The sequence below is a fragment of the Miscanthus floridulus genome, chromosome 9 (genome assembly GCF_019320115.1).
Source record: "Miscanthus floridulus cultivar M001 chromosome 9, ASM1932011v1, whole genome shotgun sequence".
NCBI lineage: Eukaryota > Viridiplantae > Streptophyta > Magnoliopsida > Poales > Poaceae > Miscanthus > Miscanthus floridulus.
The window spans coordinates 122,954,271-122,981,890 of NC_089588.1; the positions used below are offsets into that span (position 1 = coordinate 122,954,271).

Sequence of the window (27,620 nt, forward strand, 5' to 3'; positions counted from 1 at the left end):
ACTGATCAGGCAGCTACTGCAACACTGGGACTAAAGGTTCCTTTTCTTTTTCTTTTTTTTGTTTAATTTGTTTTCAGTTCAGTTACACATATTTGTTTAATATATAATATATTTTTATGTACGTATTCTACACTGCTAATATAAATAGACGCACGCATATAATTACATCTAATTCTCATCTCGAGCATTATTATATTCGAATAAAGTATGAAACTATATATATTATAGATATATATGTATATATACAACACTTTCATAATCTTGTTCTCGAAAATAACGATATCAATAAACATTTAATTTACATCATTTATTTCTTATGATCAAAGTAGAACTCGTCGTTGGGATTTAGTACTTTTTCTAGAAGAAATCCTGCTATTGACTCTTGAACTGCTTTCAAATGGTCTTTTTGCATGACCCTTTGTTTCAACCATTCAGTCTTGCATTTGAAATAAAAGAAAAAGTATTAATACATATATATATATTCATTTAAAAATAAATAAAAAATTGATATATACGTACTCTGAGGACATCTTCTGGAGTTCTTCTTATGTGTGCAGTGATAAATTCACAAACGTAGTATCCACACAAGTTATTACCTGGTTGCTACCGCAAACACCACTGTACGAGAAGAAGATTATTCTCATCATCTCACACGTAAATTGAAGTACGATATAGTAATTAAACACATGGGGAAGTATATATAGTACAACTTACTGGTATTTCAACTACATTAAGTGGTGCCTTGCAATCCTTGCGGTGTTGCCGAATAAACTCTTTCCAAACCCTGTGCGATCAATAATGTACGATCGTTAATAAATTATGGCAAAGTCTATTCAATAATAGTTGTGCGCGAGAGATCGAAATTACCCCTGGATAATGTCTATCATATCTTGGTATAGTGCCCGCTCTTTTCTCAATGAGTTCAAGATTACTAACCGACTTGAGTTTAAATCAATGACAATGAGTATCCAGTGAAACCTGCATTGGTTTATACACACACGTACATGCATATAAGTTGTATTGATATTATATAAAATGTGTAGACTACATTATTATTAACACTTACTCAAAGTTGTACGAGAAAAGTATTGTTGTCTTGTCGTGCTGCTTCATGAAGAACATCATGATATTCTTCTGTGCTTCAGATACCCACTGCTCCTTGGCAATAATATCGGTTTTGAATACGATATAAGGATCAATGAAGCCAACACTGGTGTCTTGTATTCTTTGGAGCTCTGACATCTGTAATCTATATATAAATATAAGTTACATGTGAGGATAATTATATACACGTACGCATGGAAGTGAGTTTATTAAATAAAAGTACGAATCACTTACAAACAAAAGGAGCTAATGATTGATTTGTCCAGAGCGTCCATGTGGTATAGTTGATGCAATTCTTCGAAACTAATATGTAAGATGTCATCGCCACGGAAGTAATGATGGTCTCTAAATCTGACAAAGATCCACTCCTCACCCCTGCCACACGCCTGCATGTACCACTTGTTGAGCAAGTACATTTGCGTACCCAATTCATTCAGAGCCGCAGGGTTGTACAGACTTTTGCCAAATTTATAAGTCTTCCAGTATCAACTTTCAGGTTCTGGCAACCGAATGAGAGGCCGAGGATCCGGTACCAGTTGTCATCTACTTTCTATACTTATTTTTGCAAACTAGTGTAAATTTCACATTTTCTAAAATAATATATTTAAACAAAACTAAAATTATTTATTTATCTAACTAAACCATGAAATATGTACTATGTATAATAGTAAAATACCAAACTATCAAATGATTTTATCATTGTAAATCATCATGTGATTTTGAGCTAAAAATGACATAGAAATCATAATCAAATCCACCATATCAAGTTACTTTCTATACTTATTTTTGCAAACTATTGTAAATTTCTCATTTCTAAAGTAATATATTAAAAAAAATAAAAATATTTATTTATCTAACTAAACCATGAAATGTACTACATATACTAGCAATACTAAACTATCAAGTGATTTTGATGAACTAATTTAACTTTTGTTTATCCAAACATATATGCAAATCATCATGTGATTTTGAGCTAAAAATGACATAAAATCATAATAAAGTCCAACATATAAAGTTACACATGCATCTACATCGCAAAATGAGATAAGCTACTGATAAAACATAAGAGGATTAAGTTTGTTACCTTCAAAATCGAAGAGCAACACCAATGGAAGGGGAGAGAGCAAGAACAACAGCAAGCTGAAGAACAGAGGCAGTGAGTTTGAATGGAATGTCTCAGGCTCGGGGAGGAAGAAATGAGCTGACTAAAGGTAGTCCCGGTTTCTTTAGTCCCGGTTGGTAATACCAGCCGGGACTAAAGATCCCTGCCCCGCGGACGACCGTTGGGCAGGAACCTTTAGTTCCGAGGACAAAAAAAAATTCCGAGGCTAATGTCAAATTGGGGCATCGTTCTAAAGTCTGTTCTCTAGTAGTGATATGATCAGAAACTATGGAGTAACAAAAAAAAGAATCCAATTCACCTCCTCCTATGCCGGCCGCCTAGCAATAGCAAGAGGCGCCCTATCTATGGGGATCTCGCTTACCCGACGCGGACAAAGAAGCTGCGATTGCCTGGTGTTCCATCTTGGCAAACACAATGTAAATTTTATCTCATGAACTTTCGACGAACTATTTGTAACCTCAAGAGGTGCTATTGTTGGTCTACTTGAAGAAGTTGCCAGTCTTCATGGCGTCCTCGTTGGCTGCACCAAGAGCAGCCTCGTTGAGGTACTTGTCAGCAAGCTGCACACGCTTGACGTTCTCCTGCTCCGCCACCAGCATGTGGCCGTACTCCAAGAGCTTCTCGATCGTCATCTTGGGCTGCTCGAACGTCGGCGGCCCCTCCTTGGAGTTGACGAGCTTCTTGGCGATGTTCTCGACGCCGGTCTCAGCAACCCACCGGCGCACCTCGTCGTCGTACACCCGGGCACGCAGGGCGCCGAAGAAGTCGATGGACTGCCCCGGGAAGGTGTCGACCAGCTGGACGACGTGCTCCTCGTCGACGCCGTCGGTGCGGAAGATGCCCTTGCACACGCCGATGCGGTCCTCGCGGGTGGGCGCCCAGTAGAACTTCTCCATACGGCCGTCGCGGATGAGTGGCGCGTACAGAGTGGAGAAGTCGTTGCCGGTGACGATGATGGGAACCCGGGCGTTGTCCACCTTGTTGTACATCCCCGGGAGCTGCACGTTGGTGGGGTTGTCGGCGATGTTCATCAGGGTGGCGTTCACCATCTGGTTGTTCACCGTGTACTGGGTGGTGCCGCCCATGCGACCCGCGCCGGCGTCGAGATCGTTGATGAAGAGGCAGGACATCTTGCCCTTGGAGATGAGGTCGGCGGCCTCACGGTACCGCTGCCTGATGAGCTTGGCGGGCTCTCCAGCGTTGCCGCTCTCCAGCTCTCCGGCGCTCATCATGATGGGGCTGCATATGAATCCAGATCAATATATTGATATATATGTAGGAGTATGTATGTATTATCGAATCGAAACGAAAGACGAACGAATCAGCACAGCACAGCACGTACATGATGCCTATCTTGGCGAAGACAAGCTCGCATTGGAAGGATTTCCCCTGACCTTTGCCTCCCCAGATACCCAGGATCAGGGGAACCTGCAGATGGATATATTAGGGATATATATACAGTAGTGGGTTATATATATAATTATTTATTTAGTACTTTAATAACTAATTAAATCATCTATATATCATGTGAGAAATTAAATTATTGTATCATCTATGAAATGAAATGAAATGAAAATATAGTACGTACTAATCTATAGTCTATACTTATATAAGGACCGACCGGACCGTACCTTGATGTTCGGCAGCTTCATGAAGTTCTTGGAGAGGTGGACGACGAGCTTGTCCATGAAGCCCCTGGCTATGTAGAAGCCATCCATGGTGTTGTCCATGCTGTAAGTCTTTTGGCCCTGGCTGATGTAGTCGTAGGAGCTGAGCACGGCGACGTGGGTGCCGTCCCCCATGGGCGCCTGGAAGAGGGAGTCGATCATGCCCTTGCCCCTGGTGATGTCCTGCTGGTCGTCCGAGATGTCGAAGGCCAGGCCCTTCCACCTGTCCCCGTCCGTCTGCTTCGTCTCGTCCACCTCCTTGGCCGCCATCACCTTGAACCTGTCGGCGGCGCTGCTGGAGCTCTTGCCATGGTAGTTCACGGCCGCCGCAGACACCTGCTGCTTGTTGAGCTTCTTCCCGAGGAAGCTGCTCCTGCTCGGGGTGGAGGCCTGCATATATATATATATATATATATATATAGACAATATATATGCGTCAAGGAGAAGGAGAGGCAGCCAGGCAGGAGATGATCATGACATGAAGAAGAAGTTGAACTAGCTAGACGTATGGAAACGACAAAGCAAGCTAAAGGACACCCACCGGAGCTCCGACGGTGGAGAAGGCGGCCGCCATTTCTGGTTTTTGGACCTTGCTAGCAAGGAAGTAGGAACACACACAGCACACCCACCTGATGGCCACCGCCGCCGCTGCTCAAAGTACAGAGGTCGAGCCACGCACGGCATTAAATAAAGAGCGAGCACGTATGGTGGTGGTGGACTGGTGGCCTGGCCGCCGTTGCGGTGGCTGCCTATGGCCGGCAGTTCAGCAGGGAAAGGAGAGCCGCAAGCTGCTCGATCGTCTTGTGGATCAGCTTCCACATCTCCCTCAGGCCACACGCTGAGGATGAGGTTCTGCACACGTGGCCACATCCCGGCCGGCCAATAGGATGCTGTGCTTCACTTGCCAAGACTAATCATTGCAAGAGCAGAGCAGACATCTACTCTCTTGGCTTGGTTTCTATGACTCTGCATCACCACACCATTTCATGATGAACCACAACCTTCAATTCTTTGCTGGACATGGATGTGGCACAACAAAAATTTGTATGCTAGCACCACAGAAATTGTTTCGACATGTATGTATTCCTTCTCTGCTATACGTCAATAGCTACAGTCAATAGCTTCTACAACATCCGCTGTTCTGACCTCAACCTTGTAATAAACTCGGCAAATATTGTCCTCATCTCAAAGAAGGATGGTGCTGAAAGCATCCAAGACTTCATGCCCATTAACCTGATCCATGCAATCGCAAAAATCATAACGAAAATACTTTGCGTTACGTCTCGCGCCGTTCATGAACGCGCTTATCTCCCCTTGCCAAAGTGCCTTCATCAAGGGCCGAAGCATACATGACAACTTCCTCTCCGTAAGAAACATCGCCAAGAAATTTCAGAAGAGGAAAAACGCTAGCCTTGCTTATGAAGTTGGACATCACAAAAAGCTTTTGATTCGGTACTACGTTGGGACTATCTTATCGCCCTACTCCAACACAAAGGCTTCCCACCATGTTGGAGAGAATGGATTTTAGCAATACTTCATCATCCTCCAAACTCCTACTCAATGGGATCCCACTTTGCCCGATCCAACATGGACGAGGATTGAGGCAAGGTGACCCCTTATCACCACTGTTTTTCATTTTAGCAATCGATCCTCTACAAAAGCTCTTCTCTTGCGAAACCGAATAGACCCTGCTCAGCAAAATGGAGGGAGAACGCTGAGATTCCGGGTTCTCCATGTACGGTGATGATGCGGCAATATTCATTAGACCGACAAAAAAGGATGTTGACAACACAACAAGACTTCTACACCTCTTTGGAGAGGCCACATGCATCGAAACAAATTTGCAAAAAACAACCATGGAGAGGCCACATGCCTCAAAACAAATTTGCAAAAAACAAGCGTGGTAGCCATCAGCTGCAGCAACATCAACGTGGAGGATGTCATGGTAGCCAGTTCCTCCGCGCTCCGGACCACTCGTTGCAGCGCCACCTCCTGGTCCTCCTGCGTCACGGCAGCTACTAGCTTTGGCTTGGCCTCAGACGTGGACACCGATGGGAGGATGGTGAGCGGGGTCATGACTCCGGTGACTCGCACTTGTCGGATGATAACGACGAGGACGACGTGGTGGAGACGGAGTTTCTCTTGGGCAACCCACTAACACATGGTGTTGGACCCAAATAACACCGAATTAGTTTTTTGTTGGCCCTATCTTTTTGTGAATTGGGTTTTGGGTCAGTGGGTTGCCCCAGAAAAATCTGCATCCCTACATTTGATTGAGAAGCTAGCTTTAGATGTCTCTAAGAACCATCTAATATATGGTGTTTTGTTTGTTTTTTCGTCTCCTAATTAGGCTTCTAGCCCAAGTTGTTTTTCAGTAGCGTTTTCCTGCTAAGAATCCATGTAGGACACCTAACCAAGCCTGACTTAACGGGATTGGTGTATTTATTATGATAACAAGTAGTACACCACTTGTGTCAACAATTTGCATTCAGCAAATGCAACCTGTATTAGGCATGGCTTCTTGATTATCACACTGATGAGAATCCAAATTAAAAGCCGTGCTAATAATTTGCTGTTTTCCATCGGAGTACTCAATACTAATTTCCTTTGCATTGAGTAATAATTAGTTACATGAGAGAGATTATCATGTAAATAATCAGCTAGCATACCTAATTAAGTAGTTTCAAGCAGGTTTTGAGTTTTTGACACACTTGTTGCAATTGTAAGTAGTAAACGAAAATGTTGGCTAGGTAGCTGCTATTGGATCTGGATCAACGACGATATCCATCTTGCATTGGATCAGTTGTAGACGCAGCTGCCGTCGTCGCTTCTGGCGGCAGGGTCGAAGTTGCCGGCCTTGGGGTCAGTGCACCCCTCCGGCACGGGCACGCGGACCTGCTGCGCCGCCTTGCCGTACAAGTCCCCCCTGGTGATGGCGTCGTCGTCGTTGGCGTCGCCGAGCGCCGCCTCACTGAGGTACTTGTCGGCCAGCTGCACGCGCTTGACGTTCTCCTGCTCCTCCACCAGCATGCGGCCGTACTCCATGAGCTTATCCAGCGTCATCCTCGGCTGCTCGAACGTCGGCGGGCCCTCCTTGGAGTTGACGAGCTTCCTGGCGATGTTCTCGACGCCGGTCTCGGCCACCCACCGTCGCACCTCGTCGTCGTATACCCTGGCGCGGAGGGCGCCGAAGAAGTCGATGGACTGGCCCGGGAAGGCGTCGACGAGCTGGACGACGTGCTCGTCGGGGACGCCGTCGGTGCGGAAGATGCCCTTGCAGACACCGACGCGGTCCTCGCGAGTGGGCGCCCAGTAGAACTTCTCCATGCGGCCGTCGCGGATGAGCGGCGCGTACAGCGTGGAGAAGTCGTTGCCGGTGACGATGATGGGCACCCGGGGGTTTTCCACCTTGTTGTACATTCCCGGAAGCTGCACGTTAGTGGGGTTGTCGGCGATGTTCATCAGGGTGGCGTTCACCATCTGGTTGTTCACCGTGTACTGGGTGGTGCCTCCCATGCGACCCGCGCCGGCGTCGAGATCGTTGATGAAGAGGCAGGACATCTTGCCCTTCGAGATGAGGTCGGCGGCCTCACGGTAGCGCTGACGGATCAGCTTCGCCGGCTCGCCGGCGTTGCCGCTCTCCAGCTCGCCGGCGCTCATCACGATGGGGCTGTGTGGGGCAGCATATATATACTTGTTCAGTACTGCTGTATATAGTCAAGTACGGAGTACTTACTAATCTACGTACATGACAGATTTAGTTGGCTAGCATGTAGCTTACTTGATGCCCATCTTGGCGAAGACAAGCTCACATTGGAAGGACTTCCCTTGGCCCTTGCCTCCCCAGATACCGAGGATCAGAGGCACCTGATGATTGTTAGAAGCATCAAAAGCTAGCAGTTAATTAATTACTCATATATTTATTTTAACTTTGTAAGTGATGGACCGAATAAAAGAAGTGATCGATCTAGAAAAAGATTTGGTCAGATTATTTGTAGAAATTCGCTTAATAGCTAGCTTACGGCCTAATTAGTTGGGTTCTCTGAGAGCTTTTCGACATTTCAAAAGAAAAAAAAAACCTCCAAAAAGCCAAAAGTCAGAAGCTCACTAGCTTCTGTGCTTTAGGCTTATGTGAGTTGTTTGACTTTTGGAAACTCCAAAAGCTAGTAGAAAAATGACAACCCCAGAGAAAATTTGAAACTCCATAATTGATTGCTCGATATATATTTGTTTGAATTTCATATATTTTTAAAAACTACTTTGGCCAGACTCTGACATATATGCTGGTATATATGTGTGTGTGTATATATAGGGTTACATGTATGCATGTGTATGTACCATACCTTGATGTTTGGCAGGGTCATGAAGTTCTTGGCAATGTGGACGACGAGCTTGTCCATGAATGCGGGCGCGATGTAGTAGCCATCCATGGTGTTGTCGAAGCTGTACTGCCTGAGTCCCTGGCTGATGTAGTCGTAGGAGCTGAGCACCGCGACGTGGGTGCCGTCCCCCATGGGCGCCTGGAACAGCGGGTCCACGCGGCCCTTCCCCCTGGTGATGTCCTGCTGGTCGTCCGACGTGTCGTAGGCCAGTCCCCTCCACCTGTCCTGCTCCGTCTGCTTCGTCTCGTCCACCTCCTTGTTCACCGCCATGGCTCTGAGGATGAGCCCCCTGCCGCCCTGCGGCTGGTACTTGTTCACCACTTGCTGCTGCTGCTTCTTCCTGATGCTGATAGTGAGCTTCTTGTTACTACCCCCGAGGAGGAAGCTGCTCGCCGCCGTGGAAGTACTCACCGGCGCAGCGACGGAGGTGGAGGAGAAAGCAGCAGCCATAGGTGCTAAAGTATTGTAAGTGATCGATCGAGCTGTTGAGATCGGAATCTGAATCGGGGGATATGATGATATATGCTAGTAGCTGATGATGAACAATGCAAGCTGCCGCGGTTATAGTAGCAGTTCCCTTATATATATAGTTGCTGTTGCAGATCGTCGGATATTATATGCGTGCATGGTCTCTAGATCCATCCCGGCCGCGGCTCTAGAAGACACCGACCTGCTTGTTCTTACCTGCTAGTACTCACTCACTCACTCACTCAATCACTCCGCCAGTGATCGCGCTTAGCTCGCTAGCGTCCAAGAACTAGAAGGCAGGCAAGCAGCAGCAGCAATGCATGCATATGCGACACGTCATCACTCCCGGCTCCACTGCAGTGCGTACATGAATATTCTAGAGCGATCTAGCAAGCTGTACTGTACTATACCCCACCTAGCTATAGCTAGCTTTGTCGATATGAGGACGAGGATGAGAGCAGGAGGACGAGGAGCCACACCCACACGCTGTGGATCAGATTACGCGCGCTACCTGCTGCAGCATGGTGGGACATCGACCGACGCTCGTGGCGCCACCCTTCACGTCATTCACTCCATCAATAGATACAGGACAAATCGGAACTAATAATAAGGTCTCGTTTGGTACAGACACAGGTCAGTTTCCGACTCTTATGAGTCGTACTATTTCAGTAAATAAAAAATATTTTTATCTCATAACAAATCAGTGAACAGTACTTTCAGCCGTGACTTTTCAGGAAAACAAATAGGGCCAATGAAATTGTTTTTTGTGATGCTGAAGCTGTTTTAGTGACCTATTTGGTAAAATATATAACTTATTATGATACACACAAAAAAACCCAACCATAATGCTCTTAGATTTTCTTTTCCTTGTCTATTTTATCCTCATCTCCTTCCTACGCGCTTCCTCTTTCTTCCCATGCATGCCTTTCTTCCTCTAATTTCACCCCAACAGCCTGGCGCCCGCGAGCCGCGGTGGCGCCCCGCGCTCACACCTCTCGGTGGTCGTTTGGTCGAGCCCTGCACCTCGGAGGCCCAGCCCACTCCCCGACAGCCGTGGTCGCCAATGCCCTGACGTTCACACACGCACCGTTCACCTCGGCCTGGCGTGTCGACGTCCTTCTCGTCGGGCAAATTTGGCCTCCAAACAAGCTGGGCCCTAAAGTGCGAGATGAAGTTGGGAAAACATACTATTCTCATCTTCATGCCACCCTATTCCCATATAACAGTAGATTTTCAGGAGCTTCACCTGTGAATAGGGATGAAAACGGATCGGATACGGACGGATATCACCGATAGTACATTTGTTTTCATATTTCTGTTCGGATTCGGATTCGAATACGGATAGTGTCAACTATGTCGGATAGGATACGATTGGATATCGACATCATAAATATGCGATTTGAGTATTCGGATACGGATACGGTATCAGATGTTGGATATCCGGACTCGGATACGGACAAATCTCAACCCCTCTAAATGGATTCGGTTTCGAATACGATCAGAAAATATCCGTACCGTTTTCATCTCTACCTGTGAAGCTGGCGGTGAAGTTGTGCCAAACATGACCTAATTAAACCCGGCCTCATACACGCATGCAACCTGGCCTACATGCTCTACTAGATCTGCATCCATGATGCATGTGCTTGCGTGCCAGCTCGATTTCCTGTCTCCAGATTATTGTTGTCGCGCCTGCAACATCATTACACTCTATATAGTTGCCTCACCAATATACGTATATTGTCCATGCAACCTGGCCTACATACTCACCTAGATCTACATCCATGATGCGTGTGCGTGCGTGCCAGCTCTCCGGCCTCCAGATTATTGTTGTCACGCCTGCAACATCATTACACTCTATATAGTTGCCTCACTACTACATCTATATATATTGTCACCGCCAGTTCTAAACCCTTTATCGCCCTAAGTTATAGTAAAAGTTAGCACAACTTTATCACCACCAATTGCAAACCGGTGCTAATAATGACTTATCAATGCCGTATTGTGTAACGAGCCGACAATTTGCACCGGTAGGTTTCACAAGCTTAATTTAATTGTAGCACAATTTTGACAGCTCAATAATTTAGCATAATTTTGTACTACCGAAGTCTCCTACCTAAAGACCAGAATAAGCGACCAAAGGAGTTTGAATGGGACCCGATAAAAGTTCTTCGTCGAAGAAGAACTTGATCTATATCCTAATTCCAACCAAACACTCCTCTCTTCTAGCTGACGTCAAGCTAGATCATGTAGTAACAACATAGGCCCTGTTCATTTCGTTGGAAAATCAGGTTGAAAAGTAATGTTCACTGATTTGTTGTAAAAACACTGTACCATTGCTGATAAGCCGTGTTGATAAATTCAAGCGAACATGGCCATACCTATTAACCTTAGGAATGGGACTAGAAAGGTGAGGAAGCAAGATGAACAAAGGATAGGGAGAACTACCAAAACACATTGAAAACCGGATCCCCTGGTATGCAAATTGGACGACCCTATTTTCATAGTGCAAACACTGGATCCCTGTATGCAAACTTGATGCCTTGGTACGCAGATTTCATCCTGAGTGGTTTTTGGAGAAATAGGAAAAACCCATCCAAACAAACTCCAAAAATTGTGAAATTTGAACCAGAGCTTCACAACAACAAGATGAATAAATCACCAGAAGATCTCCCTAAAATCACAAGTCCCCAAAACTGGGTCGCCTGGTATGAAAAACAGATGATCCTATTTTTGCAGATTTTGAGATGTTTTCTCTAAAAATCCGAAGGTGCCGCAAATCATCTCAAAAATTTGGGAAACTTGGTCCATATATTGATAGCACATGGTTAAGGTAAATCCTACAAGATCTCTTAAAAAGGACACAGGCTTCACCACGAATTTACCAAATTCTTCTATCAAATATCAAAATGTGGTTTTCACTATAAACACATCAATAGTTGTTTTAGCCTGCACCACGACCCTAAAGATGTTAAATTTTTGTGCTACATCTAAGAATTGTTTGTGTAGTATTTTTGTATTATAACAACATAGATGGCATCAAAATTAATTGAACAGTATTTATAAGTGATAATGTCTCCTTTAAAATGTATAAACTCATCAAACTTACAAAATGTATTATCATGAAATATTAATATAATTTAAAGTGAATTGCCTGTGTCATTGGTATGTTCTTTGTTAAGAGAACATTTTTTTTCTTAATTGATAAACTATTAAAATAGCGTGTTTACTTTGTCTACATGGTGACACATAGCGTTAATGCTTACTTTTGATTTTACAATGGTAGAATGTGTAGTCTATATATATATATATATATATATATATATATATATATATATATATATATATATATATATATATATATATATATATATAGTATTTTATGGTTATTGGACTATTTTCTATAATAGATTATATTGGCATGACAAACATTTGGTGGATATTTAGTTAATTGCGTAGGTGCATAAGTAAGACACCAATTTAATGTATTTACATTGTTTATTTAGATATGTGTAATCTAAAAAGAACATTTAGTGTTACTTTGCAATATGTTTCATAGTGGCATGATTCAATAATTAAATGCAGTTTTAGGAGGCTTTTTAAATTTATCTTTCATAATGACAGACGTGGAAAATTTAAATGCAACTTTAGCAAATAGTTTATGCATTTTTCATAATGGCTGAGGTGGGCCGGTAAGTTTTTTTTTAGAAAAATAGAATAATCTGTATTACTAGTGACGATGATTAAAGTCTACAAAATTAAAAGCCCGATATTTTTTACTTTTATTTTGTAAAAAAATATTTGTGATGTATCTATTCACTACCGGAAACCGGCACTTTGCCGAGTGCCGGAAGCTTTGCCGAGTGTATTTTATCGGGCACTCGGCAAAGACGGCTTTGCCGAGTGTTTTTTCGGTACTCGGCAAAGGCGGCTTTGCCGAGTCTTTTTTTTTGGCACTCGGCAAAGATGTATTTTGCCGAGTGTCATTTTTCGGCACTCGGCAAAATGCGTCTTTGCCGAGTGCCTTTTTTCTGGCACTCGGCAAAGATGTATTTTGCCGAGTGTCATTTTTTGGCACTCGGCAAAATATGTCTTTGCCGAGTGCCTTTTTTTGGCACTCGGCAAAGAGGCATTTTGCTGAGTGCCATTTTTTTGGCACTCGGCAAAATGCGTCTTTGCCGAGTGCCTTTTTTTGGCACTCGGCAAAGAGGTATTTTGCCGTGTGCATTTTTTTTTGGCCCTCATGCAAATTATTTTTTCAAAGCAATTTTTGAGGTCTGAAATGAATTCAAATGAAAAACTTTTCAACTACAAAGTTGCATAACTTCTCAAGATCTACAAAGTTTATTTTGGTCATTTCTTCATTTGACAAAACGACAATAACGTTGTTCATAAAATCTACATCTCTCATATGTCTCATATTAGTTTCATGAAAGTAGAAGAGGGATATATAAGATTTGTGAATAATGTTACTACCACTATGTCGGATGAACAAATGACCAAAATAAACTTTGTAGATCTTGAGAAGTTATGAAATTTTGTAGTTGACAACATTTTGATTTGAAATCATCTTGTCATGCAAAAACGGCGTTTGAATTTGAAAATTTGAATTTTTCAAAAGACCTCGGATGGAAAAACTTCCTAAACGAAAATTGTAGATCTCCAAAAGTTATGAAACTATGTAGTTGACAACTTTTTGATTTGAAATCATCTTATCATGCAAAACTACGTTTGAATCTCTAAAATTTAAAATTCGATTTTTTCAAACAACCTCGGATGAAAAAACTTCCTAAATGAAAATTGTAGATCTCGAAAAGTTATGAAACTTTATAGTTGACCACTTATTTATTTGAATTCGTTTAGGGCCTCAAACAAGCAATTTACTCTCGGTTTAGTATAATATATGAGGATAGATAACGGAATCTAGACACAAGTGACAGTGTAGTGCAGTGGTAGAGTAGTAGACACGCGAGGGAGAGGTCTTGAGTTCGAATCCCACCGGCCGCGTTAGCCGCGAATTTAGCGCAAAAAATGCACCGACTTAGATGAAGACGGGCCGGCGCTGGCCTCCCCCGAAAAAAAAATTTTGCTATTATTTTTGGGTTTTTTTTCGCATTTTCATTTTGCCGAGTGTAAATCTTTGCCGAGTGCTTTTCCGGGTGCCCGACAAAAAGCACTCGGCAAAGGCTTCTTTGCCGATTAATTCTTTGCCGAGTGTCCTTTGCCGAGTGCGGCACTCGGCAAAGCCTTTGCCGAGTGTATTTCGGGCTTTGCCGAGTGCCGCAGACACTCGGCGAAGTGCCAGTTTCCCATAGTGATTTTCTTTCCACGTCTCGTAAGGATTAACCTAGATACTCCTTTAGAAGCCTCCAATTAGCAATATTAAGGAAGAAAATCACGACAAGGATCTTGACATCTTTTCAAAAATGAAAGGTGTGTGAACTTTTTTTGTCTGGTTCTTCTGCTTGAGTGGTGCTAATTAGCAATTGGCAATGTTAAGCAAGATAGTCACGACAAGCGGCATCCACACCGCAGGTGAGAGAGGCCAGACCAGCAGAGTCAAAGAGGAGCAGAAGTAGCCGAAGCTCATGCCCAAAACTGTGAGATGACTATCTTTTCCTTTGTCCTTGCCTTCCATTGTCCGTTCTTAAGTGCTTGAGAGTTGAGAGAGACGAAGGATGCGGCGTCTTACGCCGGCAACCTCGGCGCGGCTCACGGCAGAAGCTTGTGCGGCGCAGGTTTGCAGGAGGAAGGGGACGAGTAGAGGAGTCTTCACCGACGGAGCAGGACCACCTCGGATCCTGGATTCCTGGCTCGTGCACGAGCTAGCGTCTAGCGAGCGAGTCCGGCCACGGCCACGGCCACCACGTCCTTCTCAATACATCAGTTTCATCGGCGACGGGAGACCGGAAATGGCGAGTCGCGATGAGTGTTTAATCTATCGGGGATTCAGGGAGTCGGACAGACGACGACGACAGCGACGGCGAGTGCAAGACAGCCGAGCGCATGCATCCACGCCGTCATGGGTGCCCTGCTGATGCTGAAGGCGCTCAATCGCGCGTGCATGCGCCGCCGAGGTACGTGGAGCGTATCGGAACGCCGCACGGGTGGCACGCCGCTTTGTACGTATTCGGCTTCTTCAAAGGCATCCTGCCCTTCCCCATCATCGGCGCTAGCCGCTTGGATGGCCAGGATTTTTTTTTAATTTTAACACTTTTTCGAACTTAATTTTAAATCTAACACTCTTGGTTTTTTTTTTAAAACTAACACTTTTGGCCGCGCCTTGTATGGTGGCGCGGCACAGGGCTGACATGGCGGCGACCAGAAACGCTGACCGCTGACGTGGCAGGGCTCTGCCGCGCCACCGATCTTGGCGCGGCAGTGTCGCGCCCTGATCCATGGTGCGGCAGAGCCGGGTATAACCTCCGTCGCGGCTAGTCCCGCTGGCCGAGCAGCAAAGCGGCCTACCGCCCACGCCTGCCTTCGCCCGCGCCTGTCCGCTTGCCTTCGCCCGCGCCTGCCCACCGCCGTGCACGCCGTCTGCCGCGGCCGCATGAGCCCACGCCAGCCAGCCCGCCCGCGCCAACCAGGCAGCCAGGCCGCCGGCCGCCTGGTACGACCGCCACGCCCGCACGCCGGCGCGCCTCCCCCTCCGGTCATGCACGGCAGCTGCCCTGCGCCCGCGCCTCCCGGCCCGGTCTTGCGCGCTGCAATGAGGTACTCCACTAATATAGTTAGCACAGTTAATAAAGTTAGTAAAATTATTAAAGTATAATTATTATAGTTAGTAAAGTTAGTTAGTTAAGTTAGTATACGTAATATAATAAGTTAGTATATGTAGTAAAGTTAGGTAGTTTAGTTAGTACAGTTATAGTATGCCTTGTATAGATGTTAATATTTGATTAGTTAGTATAGTTATAGTTAGAAAATATATTAATGTTAGTATGGACATTACGTACGATGATTTCGACGACTTAATGAAGTTTCTTGAAATGCTTCTGCAGATGGATTGTTGTGTTAGAGTTTTATACGGAGGAAGTGTTAGGAGAGAGGATGGTATGTTTGAGGATATGGAAGAAGAATTGGAATGGTTTGATGAACCTCCTAGCTTCAATGATCTTTGTATCCGTTTGAATATAAAGTTTGGCGGTGATTTCACACTATGTCCTCATGCCCTTACGCGACCCTGCTCACTGGTCCCGCTACACTAGGGTTCTCCAAGGTTCCAATGTGCCCATGGCTGAGGTGGTGGTGGAGAATGGGTACATGATGCATGGTGTTCAGGACGGCCCGTCCAGTGATGGTTTCGGAGGCAATGAAAAAGAATTAGGGGTCGAAGGGGAAGCAACTCAGGATAACATGGATTTGGACGGTCAGTTGATGTAGGAGCAGTTTCATTCAACTGTAGTAGGTTGTATAAGCAATGACTTCGATGTGAATGAGTTCGAACGGGAAGAGGAGGAGCAGGAGGAGGAGGACAGGATCGGTGATGTAGTTAGCAGTGATTCAGACGATTCTGATGATGACCATGGAGGTACGGATGCTATGGCAACAACGGCTGATGTCATGCCAGTACCGGTACATACTATGCCATTACCAGTACCAACTGAGGTTTTGCAAGGTGTCCATGCTCAGGGTAGACTAGTCACAGATTTGGCTGCAGATGATATCCCCTATGATTCATGGGCCAGAATTAGCGAAGCGTAGTAGTATGTTCCACCACCACCTTACACAGCGACTGAGCTTGAGCAACTAAGGTCCAAGAACGTACCTTTCAGGGGCGTTCCGAACTATAGGGATGTCAGCATGACGGATATGACAGTTTATGATACCGGTCTCCAGATGTGTAGGAATTCATTGTATAACCATGAGACAGAAACCCTTAGGAAGGGGATGATATTCAACACAATGTCAGAGATGAAACTCTTCCTTCAGGACTATGCTGTGTACCACCATAGACCGTACACCATCACTCATTCGGACTAGGAGTTGAGGTACCACTTGATATGCAAAAACGGTTGTCTGTGGAGGTTAAATGCATGAAGGAGACAAAGTGATGGCAAGTGAAGGATAACTAAAGTTGTTGAACCCCACACTTGCCTAGACAATAGGGAGAAGGAAAATCATTAGCAGCTCACTGCACGTTACCTTGCCCGTCGTATATTGGGGCTTGTTGATGACAACAACGACATCTCGGTGTCTTCTTTACAACAGTCCATATCTGGATTCGTTAGGTACGATGTGACGTACGAAAAGGCTTAGCGTGCTAAGCAAATTGCTCTGGCGATTCCATAGGGTACTTGGGAGGAAGCGTACAACAGGGTGCCCTGCATCTTATGTGCAATGCATTATTACAACCCTGGCTTGAAATGGTTTGTGGACACCGGAGGGATGTTTTTTTGGGACCCATTGAGGCATGTCCTCTATCGTGTGTTCTGGTCGTTGGCGCAAACGGAACATGCATTCCAGTTTTGTCGGCCAGTCATACTTGTTGATGGCACTTTCCTGACAGGAAAGTATAGGGGCACCTTGATGATGGCTGCTGCTGTTGATCCTGAGGATAAGATAGTACCCGCTGCATTAGCTTTGGCAGAGGGAGAGAATAATGAATCATGGTCATGGTTCATGCGGCTTCTACGTGTGCAAGTGCTTGGCCCAACTCGTACTATATGTTTGATCTCCGACCGTCATGCAGGGCTTCTTAATGCTGCAGCTGAGCATATAGATGGGTTCCCGCCTCTAGTACATAGATGGTGCATGAGACACTTTGCCACTAATTTTTGGCGGCGTCAGCGGAAGCAGGAGGTATGTGACAAGGTAAAGGCTCTATGTTGTGTACGTATAGAGCACCAGTTCAAGGAGACAACGAGAGAACTAGACAAGATGTTAAATGCAGTGGGAAATGCCTGGTTAGAGGCGTAGATGGAACAAAAGGCTAAGTGGGCGTTAGCATATGACGAGGGGGGTTTCAGGTATGGCATCATGACCACTAACTCCTCGGAGTCCTTCAACCGTGTATTCACCGGAGTTCGATCGTTGCCTGTGTCTGGAATTGTTGAGTTCTCCTTTCATAAGTGTAACGAATATTTTGTGAAGAGGTGGGAGCTTGCGCAGAGGAATATAGTTGAGCAGGGGAGTTTTGGAAAGGCCGGAGCTGAACATTTGAAGGAGGCTGAGGAATTGGCCAAGCAGCACACCACCGAGCCGTATGGACCCCGCCGCCATATCTTTAGTGTACGGGGCAAGGGTGGCACAAGCCTGGGCGGCGAACGTTATGGTGGACGAAACTACCGAGTTGATCTTGAAAAGGTAGAGTGCAGTTGCAACGTCCCTCAGATCATGCATGCCCCTTGCTCTCATATGATCACGGCCTACAGGGTTCGCGGGTACAACTATGAGGATCTGCCATATATGTCATCCTTGTATCTCCGTTCGAACACCATTAGTATTTGGGAGATGAGCTTTGAGCCATACCTTGACCCAACACAGTGGCCACCTTATAATGGTTATGACTACGTGCCGCAACCGGATCTAATGAAGGTAGGGAAGGGTAGGAGGAAGAAGAAGCGACTGAAGGGGGACATGGACGCTATGAGAGGGTACGACGAAGACATGTACGGCGGGGGAGCCTTCAATGAGACCCATGGCAGGAATCTTTGCTCCGTTTGCAAACAATCTGGCCACAAGGCTAGCCGGCATAGAAGACAATAGGTGATTTCATATTGTGTTCGAATTGCATAACAAGTAGTTTAAATTTTGCAATGCTACATAATGTTAATCTAAAAATTGTTAATTTGAATACTCCAACCCTTTGTTTATCATTTTGTAACAGGATGGCCCCTCCCACGCCGCACCAGCTGATCCCCCTTCTTGATGTGGAGTACGATGACCCCCTTCTTGTACCGGATGACGAGGTTCATTACGTCGTGGGACTTAGTTCATTACGTCGAACTTATGTCGAACGAATATTGTCTTAGCAAAAGAAACAAAATACGATTTCATGTTTACCACAAAAATAACGAACCTCTTCGTACTCAACCATATGGCCGCAATAATGGCCTGTTCCAAGCTCCGAAGGGACTAGGCCATAGTTAGAATTAACACCACATTCGCACTTGACTGGTGGTGCTTTGTAAATTAATCTTTCTTTCTTCTTTTGTTTTGCTTTTGGAGGTTTCTTCGGGCCATTTGTTCTTAGGACCATACAACCACTCCTTGAAACGACACTTCGCCATTGAATACACCTAAATAACGTGACATTAGTACATGACACATATAGCTCAACATTTCAACACATACACTTTGCACTTACTTCATGCTTGTTTGGACACACAAACTCCAACGTATTGTCAGGGTTTATCATGGCTCGGTCTCCGCAATGGCACAGAGGAGGTTCCTCGAGTCGTCTAACTGCGGCTAAGTGCTTCTCCTTAGCCGTCATTGGAGGGGGGTTAGGGGGAGGTGGAACCCACCGCTCGAAGTGCTCTCGTGGATGTCGCCCTCTCCACCAATCGTCGAAATGGAGGTACCTAGGGTCAAACTTGTCTGCACCGTCGATCCACTGAAAGAAAAAGCACCTCTCATGGGTCTACACAACAAAAATTCAACAAAATATTAGTAACCTAGTAATACAAATGAAGAAGAAAAATATATGGAAATAATAACTTACATTAAAACGACTGCACGTGTAGAAGCAACGAGCCGCTATGTCCGGATGTCTCGATTGAAACACGTCGGCCGGACGACCACAGTCATAGTTAGGGACAGGGAGTTCAGGAGGGACGGGGGCATCTTTGCTAGACTCGTCGGGGTACATTTCTCTAGGACGACCCCGTTTTCGCCATAACTGCTCCCGAAACATGTCTTCCATCTAATAAAACGGTTCAGATTAAACACCAATCAAAACAATGCAAATTAATGTAAAATGTAATCATTTGCAATGCAACTAAAATATTATAAACAACAATTATAACAACAAAAATATACATGACAAACATACTTCTAACTAAATAATTAACCTTAACATTGACAAACTCATACTAATATCTTCACCATAGTTTCCAAACATAATTTTCCTACTTACCTTAACTCCCATTCATAATATCCTATCCACCATTTAAACGAAAATAAAATGTGCGTCATTACCTTAAACTAGGACGAGGAGGGAGGGAGGCGGCCGGGGAATGGAAGGGAAGGGAGGGAGGCGGCAATGGAGGCCCGGGCTGCCGCCGTTCGTGGCGCGGCGACCGGCGTGCTTGGCGACGGTCGGGAGCGGGAGCGACGCCTAGGCCGTTTTGCTGCTTGGCCAGCGGGACTGGCCGCGGCGGAGGTTATATTTGGCTCTGCCGCGCCATGTATCAGGGCGCGGCACTGCCGCGTCAAGATAGGTGGCGCGGCAGAGCCCTGCCACGTCAGCGGCCAGCGTTTCTAGTCGCCGCCACGTCAGCCCTGTGCCGCACCACCATGCATGGCGCGACACAGGTATTTGGCGGCGCCAGGGCAATAGGCGCGGCCAAAAGTGTTAGTTTTTTTTAAAAAAAATCGAGAGTGTTAGATTTAAAATTAAGTTCGAAAAAATGTTAAAATTAAAAAAAAAATCGATAGCCAGCAGGCTCCAACTCCTGGTTCGAGCGGGAGCGCTTTTGGGCCGGAACCACGTCGCTACATGAGGCCCAAGAAGAACGACGTGCGCACAAGTGGGCCGGAGTGGATTCACTGCCAACTCTGTTCTTGCTCTCCTGCCTCCAATCCAACACCCCCCCTCCCCCCGATTTTTTTTTAATTTTACCACTTTTTTAAACTAATTTTAAATCTAACATTGTTTATTTTTTATTTCTAAATCTAACACTTTTGGCTGCGCCTATTGTCATGGCTCGGCGAAGCGCTTGTGCCGCGCCATGCATAATGACGCTGCTGGAGGATGATGTGGCGAAGACCAAGGACGCTGATCGGTAACGTGACAAGGTCTGCAGCACCACCGATTTTAACGTGTCACTGACGCGCTATAGCTAACGTCGCGGCAGTCTCAAGTCTATGCATCTCAGCCAGCAGCATTGTGAGTCCGATGCTAGCACTTAAGTTGGCATCTTTCCTCAAAATGGGCAACGGCCTTTATGAGGCCAGAGCTGTAAAGACGGATGGAACAGAAAGGTGTACTAGCTGTAAAGCCAACAGCTGTAAAGTTGGTATCAAAAAAAGGAAGAAAGAAAGAAGAAGCTGTTTAAATCTTTGACCAAAAAGGTTGAATTAATCCAGCAGCCAGTACCGCCGTGGGTGATCAAATCGCATTGATATCGTCTCTCCAACCGAAGTACAAAGGCCTTGTTTAGATTGCAACTTTTTGCAACTCGATGAATAGTACCACTTTCGTCTTATTTGACAAATATTGTCCAATCGTGGACCAACTAGGCTCAAAAGATTTATCTCGTGATTTCCAACTAAACTGTGCAATTAGTTATTTTTTTTACCTACATTTAATGCTCCATGCAAGCGGCTAAAAATTGATGTGATGGAGAGAGAGTGAAAAAACTTGGAATTTGGGGCTCATCTAAACAAGGCCAAAGAACCCAAAGAAATAAAGAGTACTACTGTCCATAAAAACAATCAATACATGATGGAACAGATGGCCCTTAAGATATGTACTACAGTTATTTTAAGGGGCATCTGTTCCATCATGTGTTACTGTACTAGAGTTCCCTTCACGTTTATTACACTGTAGTACATATCTTAAGCGGCATCTGTTCCATCGTGTATCGATTGCTTTCATGGACAGTAGTACTCCTTATTTCCTTGAGTTCTTTGTACTTGGGTTGGAGAGACGATATCAATGCGATTTGATCACCCACGGTAGTATTGGCTGCTGGATTAAATCAACCTTTCTGGTCAAAGATTTAAACAGCTTCTTCTTCCTTTTTTTTTTGATACCAACTTTACAGCTGATGGCTTTACCGCTAGTACCTTTCTGTTCCATCGGTCTTTCCAGCTCTGGCCTCATAAAGGCCCTTGCCCATTTTGAGGAAAGATGTCAACTTAAGTGCTAGCATCGGACTCACAATGTTGTTGGCTGAGATGCACAGACTTGTGACTGCCACGCCGTTAGCTATGGCGTGTTAGTGACGCGCCAAGATCGGTGATGCGGCAGACCCTACCATGTCATCGGTCATCGCCCCCGGTCTTCGCCACGTCATCCTCCAGCCGCGCCACCATGCATGGCGTGGCACAGGCGTTTCGCCGTGCTATGACAATAGGCGCGGCCAAAAGTGTTAGATTTGGAAATAAAAAACAAACAATGTTAGATTTAAAATTAGTTTCCAAAAAGTGTTAAAATTAAAAAAAAAATCACCCCCAATTCAGTAGTTAACAATATAGAGACACCGAGCTTGGATCCGTTCCAGATCGAGCATGATCACTTCACCCGCATCCGGCTTCCGCAAGCAACGGGTGCCATGGATCGCAAGCAACTGGGACTGGGAGCCTGGACGAGCTCAAGGCCATTTGGGGTTCGGTCGCGAAGCTGCAATCGTCGTTCATGGCGCGGATTGATGAGGTGGAGGTCGCCATCGGCAAACGCTTCGGCGCCTTGGAGTCTACAACCCAGGTGTTCGACGATTGGAAGCCGAAGATCGACGACACCACGGAGGACATGCATGTCGAGAATGGGGCTCTCTGCAAACAAGTGAATCGAATGGTTCTCGATTAGGGTGCCGCTTCACCGGCGGGCATCTTCCCTAAACCTACGGAAGCCGCGTTGTCCCAACTGCCGCTAACTTGGTTGTCGGCCCGTATGGGCACCATGTCAAGCAATCTCATCGGGAGATCAGGCCTAGGTTACACCCACAACCCTCACCTGGTCAAGGGTACACATGATCCGCCTGAACCTAAGTTCTTTCGTTCTACTTCTCATTCTGCATTGGAGGGTTGGGGTCGGCATCCGCCTGGATTTTGTTTTGAGTCTGAGCCCAAATTCGTTGGTCGTTCTTCGTGGTCTAGTAGCAAGTTGCCCAAGATGAATTTCCCTGCGTTTTAGGGCGAAAACCCCAAGTTGTAGATCACTAGATGTGAAGATTATTATGACATTGGCTCCTCTACTTCGCAAGTGCCTGTTGGTTTCCTTGGACGACATCCTCATTTATAGTCGGAGCTACACTGAGCACTCGGATCATGTTCGAGTTGTGTTGCAATTGCTGGCGCAAGATTATTGGCTTGTCATGCGCTCCATGTGCTTATTTGATGTTAGTTGAAATTAGGGATGGAAACAGACAAAAACAGTCGGAAACCCCTCAACCATTTTCTACTTCTACTTTTGAATATGAAAACGAAAGCAAAAGTGGTAAAGCTGGACACATAAACGAACACGAACTTACGGAATATCAAGAATTTAAAAAACGAACTAATTCGAGCAGAATTATTTCGAGCATGGTCGGTATAAAAAAACCAAAACAGAATATGCTAAGCTATAGGACCAAGTGCATAACAATTAACAAGTGCATTACCATGTGCATAACAATTAACAAGTGCTACAACTTTCATATAAAAAGTATTGCCATTTGACACCATATAAGAAAAAAAAATCTAAGACGACAAGCGCTTGTACGTGATTAATATATTGCTAAAACTTTGTTTGATTTTTCGAGCATATTAACGATCTTAGATAAAAAAACTAAACATCAGAAAGTTGTAGATCTCGTCAAGAGCTACAAATTTTCATATAAAAATCATCTTTATCCGGAATCACATGAAAAATATAAATTTTTCTAAGGTTGGACTCCTGGTGGGCCAAAAATGGTATATACCGTATTCCAAAAATGGGATACCCTGAATAAAAACAGGAAAAGGGGACAAAGCCTAAACCATTTCCGTACCGTATTCGAATTTGATATACCTTATTTCGTACCGATTTCGAATTGGTACAAAAATACGAATTTGACTGGATCAAATGTAGAAAACATTGCTTGGCGGTATGGGGTATATCCTTACCATTTTCATCCCTAGTTGAAATACCTGAGGCATATCATCTTAAGCTAGTGTGGCAACTGATCCTAGCAAGGTCGCTGCAATTGTCGGTTGGCTATTCTAGGGCTTGTAGGCTACTACCGTTGCTTTGTGCATTATTTTGGAGTCATTGCTAAGCCACTCACATCACTATTGAAGAAGGGCGCGGTCTTTGTTCGGACTGATCAACATCAACAGGCTTTTTAGGCTCTTCAGCAAGCGTTAACTGCTGCGCCAGTTCCCATGTTGCCAGATTTCATTCAGACCTTCTGCATCAAAACGGATGCCAGTGCCATTGGCATTGGGGTAGTGCTGATGCAACGTGGCCACTCGTTGGCCTTCCTTAGTAAGGCTTTAGGTCCCTGCTCCCATGGTTTGTTGACGTACGAGGAGTACATGGTGATACACGAAGTGCGCGTGGGGAAGGCCCGAGGACTATCAATGGAGTTACCCTACCGGGAGCCTAGCCCTTGAGAGGGCATGCTTTTGCGAGGAGATCCAACAAGGACTAGGGAGCACCGTGGAGGTTCTCGATATACCTCGGTAAAGATACAGGACTATCGATGGGAGTTTGCAATCCCTACCTCTCTTTAGCTTCTGCATTTATGTTATATACCTTTGTTATGTGCTTATTTTCCTAACTTATAGTTTGATAGTGTTAGTGTTTTATAGACCGACTAGTCAATTTATATAAATGTCACGCTGCTCTAGGAAGACGATGGTAGCATCCAAAAGACACGCGGAGTTATACTAGTTTAGGCCGAAGCGCTACGTCCAGTCTCCGAGATGATCGAGTGCATGTTCCTCGCTTGAATGCTCTGAAGTTCTTACAATAGGGGTGCAAGAATGGTGAAAGAGTTAGGAGAGCTAGAGCTAGGATATGGACTGCCTGAATGAGAGCTTCGAGAGTCCGATGCCTTGGAAGGGTGCCCTAGCTGCCCTTATATAGAGTCTGGGGCCAGGTCACATACAAAGAGGAAGGTTCTCCTGACCGAGGGGTTGTGAGCCTGAGGGAGGGAACCTAGCTATCTTGGCTTTCAAGTAACGCCATCTTGTGGTGCATGTCTGGGTGTGGTTATCGTCATGGTCTTGTGCCCACGTCGCGGCATGGTGTGGCGTGGTGCTACTGTGCCAGTTGTGGTGGCTTTGTAGCACGGTGGTGTTTCGCCAGCTTCCCTACTTGATATGGTCTCGCCGTGGCCATCGTCATCACCTCCTGATCTCTCTGGGGCATCGTACAAGTGTTAGTAGCCGCCCCTAGGTCATTGGTCATCTTGTTGCTTGTGGAGCCATTGGCCACAATCCCATGCTCTAAGGTCATGGCCTTTGTTGGCTTAGATGGCCTCAAAAGTCAAGGCCACCGTCATGGCTTTTCATCCCATAGTGGGTGGAGTCGTATATCGATCTTGTTGAGCCGTATTTGGACGGTGGGCCACCGTACTGGCCACCATCGCTCGGCAGTGTTGTCTTGTCTATGCTGCATGACATAGGGATGGTGTCTGACCAGACTGAGGGGATTGTTGTCTCGTTGGTCCTTGCGGCGTCAGTGTGGCATGCCTGCTCCTATCAGAGTAGGCATGCTTGGAATGGTTCGATCTCTCCCCATTCCTCCTAGAGGTCGGGATGGGGGAGAGGTCATGCGGAGTTGCGTGGTGCACGGTGAAGGCTGGGGGAAGAGGTCGTGGCTGACCCCTACTATGGCGTTTGTCCTAGGTTCACGTAGCTTAGCTAGGTCTTGATCGTTTGGGCTTATACTAGCTGATGTACCGTGGGTCGCCCGAGCGGCTAACTAATCGGTGTCTTGAGATACTCGGGGTATCATAACCTCGATAGTAGCCCCCGAGCGTTTTTGTGATCACGAAGTGATTGTGAAAGTGCTGATATTCTCGTGCGTTGCGTGCGGGTTCATAGTCGTGGTTGTTCGAGCTTTCATCGCTCGACCTCATGTGGGCTAGTACGTTCAATGCGGTAGGTGGTTGTTACGTTCCATCTCACCAGGGCGCCCTGACGGTGCGGTACGCGACTGCTGAGCCTAGCCATGTTAGTGTGCTGTGTATCGAGGCACATGATCTAGGTAGGGCCAAGTGGTTTCGTCGACGCTGTACCAGCTCTGCCTTTGGGAGGCTCTCGATTTCCCCGACCTCACGCGGGCATCTAAAATTTGCTGTGACCTCCCGTAGTTTGCCATGCGGCGCATGGTCTCAGGCTGCCCAGTCTGCCTTTGGGCCTATAAATAAAGACCTTCCTTCCATTTGGACCACATGTAGCTACTTCTACAAACTTGCTCTGAGTCCTTTTGAAGTGCTAAAGGAGGGAGTGTGTGTGTGTGTGTGAGAGAGAGATCCTAGTGAGGTTTCCACCACGTGACTCACTAGGGGTCGCTTGTAGTGGCTGGAAGCCAGTGCTATCCATTCCAAGAACTGGTGTTAGGAGGAGACTTGTGAAACCGTGGTGAGCCCCCGGGCCGTTTGGCCGAGTTCGGGTTCGTTAGTCCAAAATTAAGGTCTCTTGAGCGGGTGATTGACCTCTTGTTATGCGGGGTGATGAGGTCATCTAGAGACCTTGGGCCTTTCTGCTAGAGTGCCTTGGCTGTGGTTGGTTAGGTACTTGACCCTTTTTGTATGCGGCTAGACCACGTTTGTGATATTCGAATGAAAGCTTTAAGGACTTCCCTTTTCAGGGTCCTGCGACCTCTTGTGAGGTCTCATTGAGTCCTAGACCATTTGGTCAGGATCGGGTCTATGGGCCCAAGGTGTTGGCTTTGAGCAGGTCATTGTCCTCTTGCCGCATGGGGCAGCGAGGTCGCCTTCTGACCTTGGGCCTCTCCTCTCAAGCGCTTTGGTCTGACAGCTTTTGTAGGGTAACATCCGCACTTTTAGGTCTGTTCGGGTGGTCTTCATTAGGCTGAGGACTGTCCTTTTGGGATCTGAGTGGCCTTGACCACACATGGTCAAATCACTATCGCGTTTTGTGAGATCCAGCGCTGCTTCAAGAGGAAGGTGCTATTATGCGACCTTCACCATTTGCTCCGACGATCTCCTCTAAAGGGACCATCGATCATCATTGGTATACGAGGCCTGGGAGCTATCCTTAGGTCATGGTTTTGGGACATGGGGAGGAGTTGGTCGTGGCTTGGTCCCTGCCCTTAATCGGATCGCCTAGACTCAACTCCATGTTCCCCTATCACCCTTTTTGACCCTGAGGGATCATACTGCCTTGTTACAGGCAGGTTTAGTTTTCGCCCCATGTGGGGAGAGGCTTGTCCACCGTAACCATGCGATTGAAGCGGTGCGCCTCATCGGGGTCGATGGGTAGTTCGAGCAGGACCCGATATCCTCCACAATCAATGTGAAGTTCTATTGTGCCTCATCGCGAGACATCCCATAAATCTTCAGCCATCAAACCCGTCGGTCCTCGACCGCCTCTGTAGCAATCAGAGGGCAAGATGCCTCCCCCTAGAGGGGTCAACCCGAGCGACTTTGAAGCGGATGACTCGAACATAGGGAGAGATGATCGCGTGGCTCTACACCACCGATAAGAGCCGAGGGGGCCCATCTCACCCTGTCCCTATAACTTTGTGACCTCAAGCCCATCTAAGGACCGGCCTAAGAGTATGTTTTCTAAGCACGACGCAAGGTCGTGTTCGTGGTGGGTCACTCTGTGCATGGATTCAAGGATGTTTGACCTCCTTAATCATGTTGCATTATTGGTGCCCGCTCACGAGCAGTAATGTGTCTGTAGAACATGGGTGCATAAACCAAAATGATATGGAAAGTGGGAATGCACATGGCTTACCTAGTTTGGGTTGTTGTGTGGGTGGCCATCGCTCCGCCTTCGACCCGGTCGCCGCTCCTATTCTGTGAGACTATCGAAGAGGTTAGTAATGGG

At 46.0% G+C, this 27,620-nt stretch overlaps 3 protein-coding genes across 3 annotated transcripts; all 3 read right to left on the reverse strand.

Annotated features, from left to right (window-relative positions):
* Positions 1-201: 201 nt before the first annotated feature.
* LOC136484211 (uncharacterized) lies at positions 202-2,668 on the reverse strand. The gene is made up of 8 exons (XM_066481435.1): positions 2,589-2,668; positions 2,189-2,244; positions 1,339-1,490; positions 1,067-1,249; positions 868-978; positions 715-784; positions 520-618; positions 202-436 (listed from the first exon to the last, which is right to left on the reverse strand). Exons 1-7 carry the CDS (start codon positions 2,626-2,628, stop codon positions 604-606), a joined length of 627 nt encoding a protein of 208 aa, XP_066337532.1. The 5' UTR covers positions 2,629-2,668; the 3' UTR covers positions 202-436; positions 520-603.
* Positions 2,630-4,592, reverse strand: LOC136484210 (ribulose bisphosphate carboxylase/oxygenase activase, chloroplastic-like). Its single transcript, XM_066481434.1, has 4 exons — positions 4,436-4,592; positions 3,859-4,284; positions 3,570-3,655; positions 2,630-3,466 (listed from the first exon to the last, which is right to left on the reverse strand). Exons 1-4 carry the CDS (start codon positions 4,466-4,468, stop codon positions 2,707-2,709), a joined length of 1,305 nt encoding a protein of 434 aa, XP_066337531.1. The 5' UTR covers positions 4,469-4,592; the 3' UTR covers positions 2,630-2,706.
* Positions 4,593-6,624: 2,032 nt separating this feature from the next.
* Positions 6,625-8,863, reverse strand: LOC136484209 (ribulose bisphosphate carboxylase/oxygenase activase, chloroplastic-like). Its single transcript, XM_066481433.1, has 3 exons — positions 8,238-8,863; positions 7,676-7,761; positions 6,625-7,564 (listed from the first exon to the last, which is right to left on the reverse strand). Exons 1-3 carry the CDS (start codon positions 8,724-8,726, stop codon positions 6,694-6,696), a joined length of 1,446 nt encoding a protein of 481 aa, XP_066337530.1. The 5' UTR covers positions 8,727-8,863; the 3' UTR covers positions 6,625-6,693.
* Between the last annotated feature and the right edge of the window lie 18,757 nt (positions 8,864-27,620).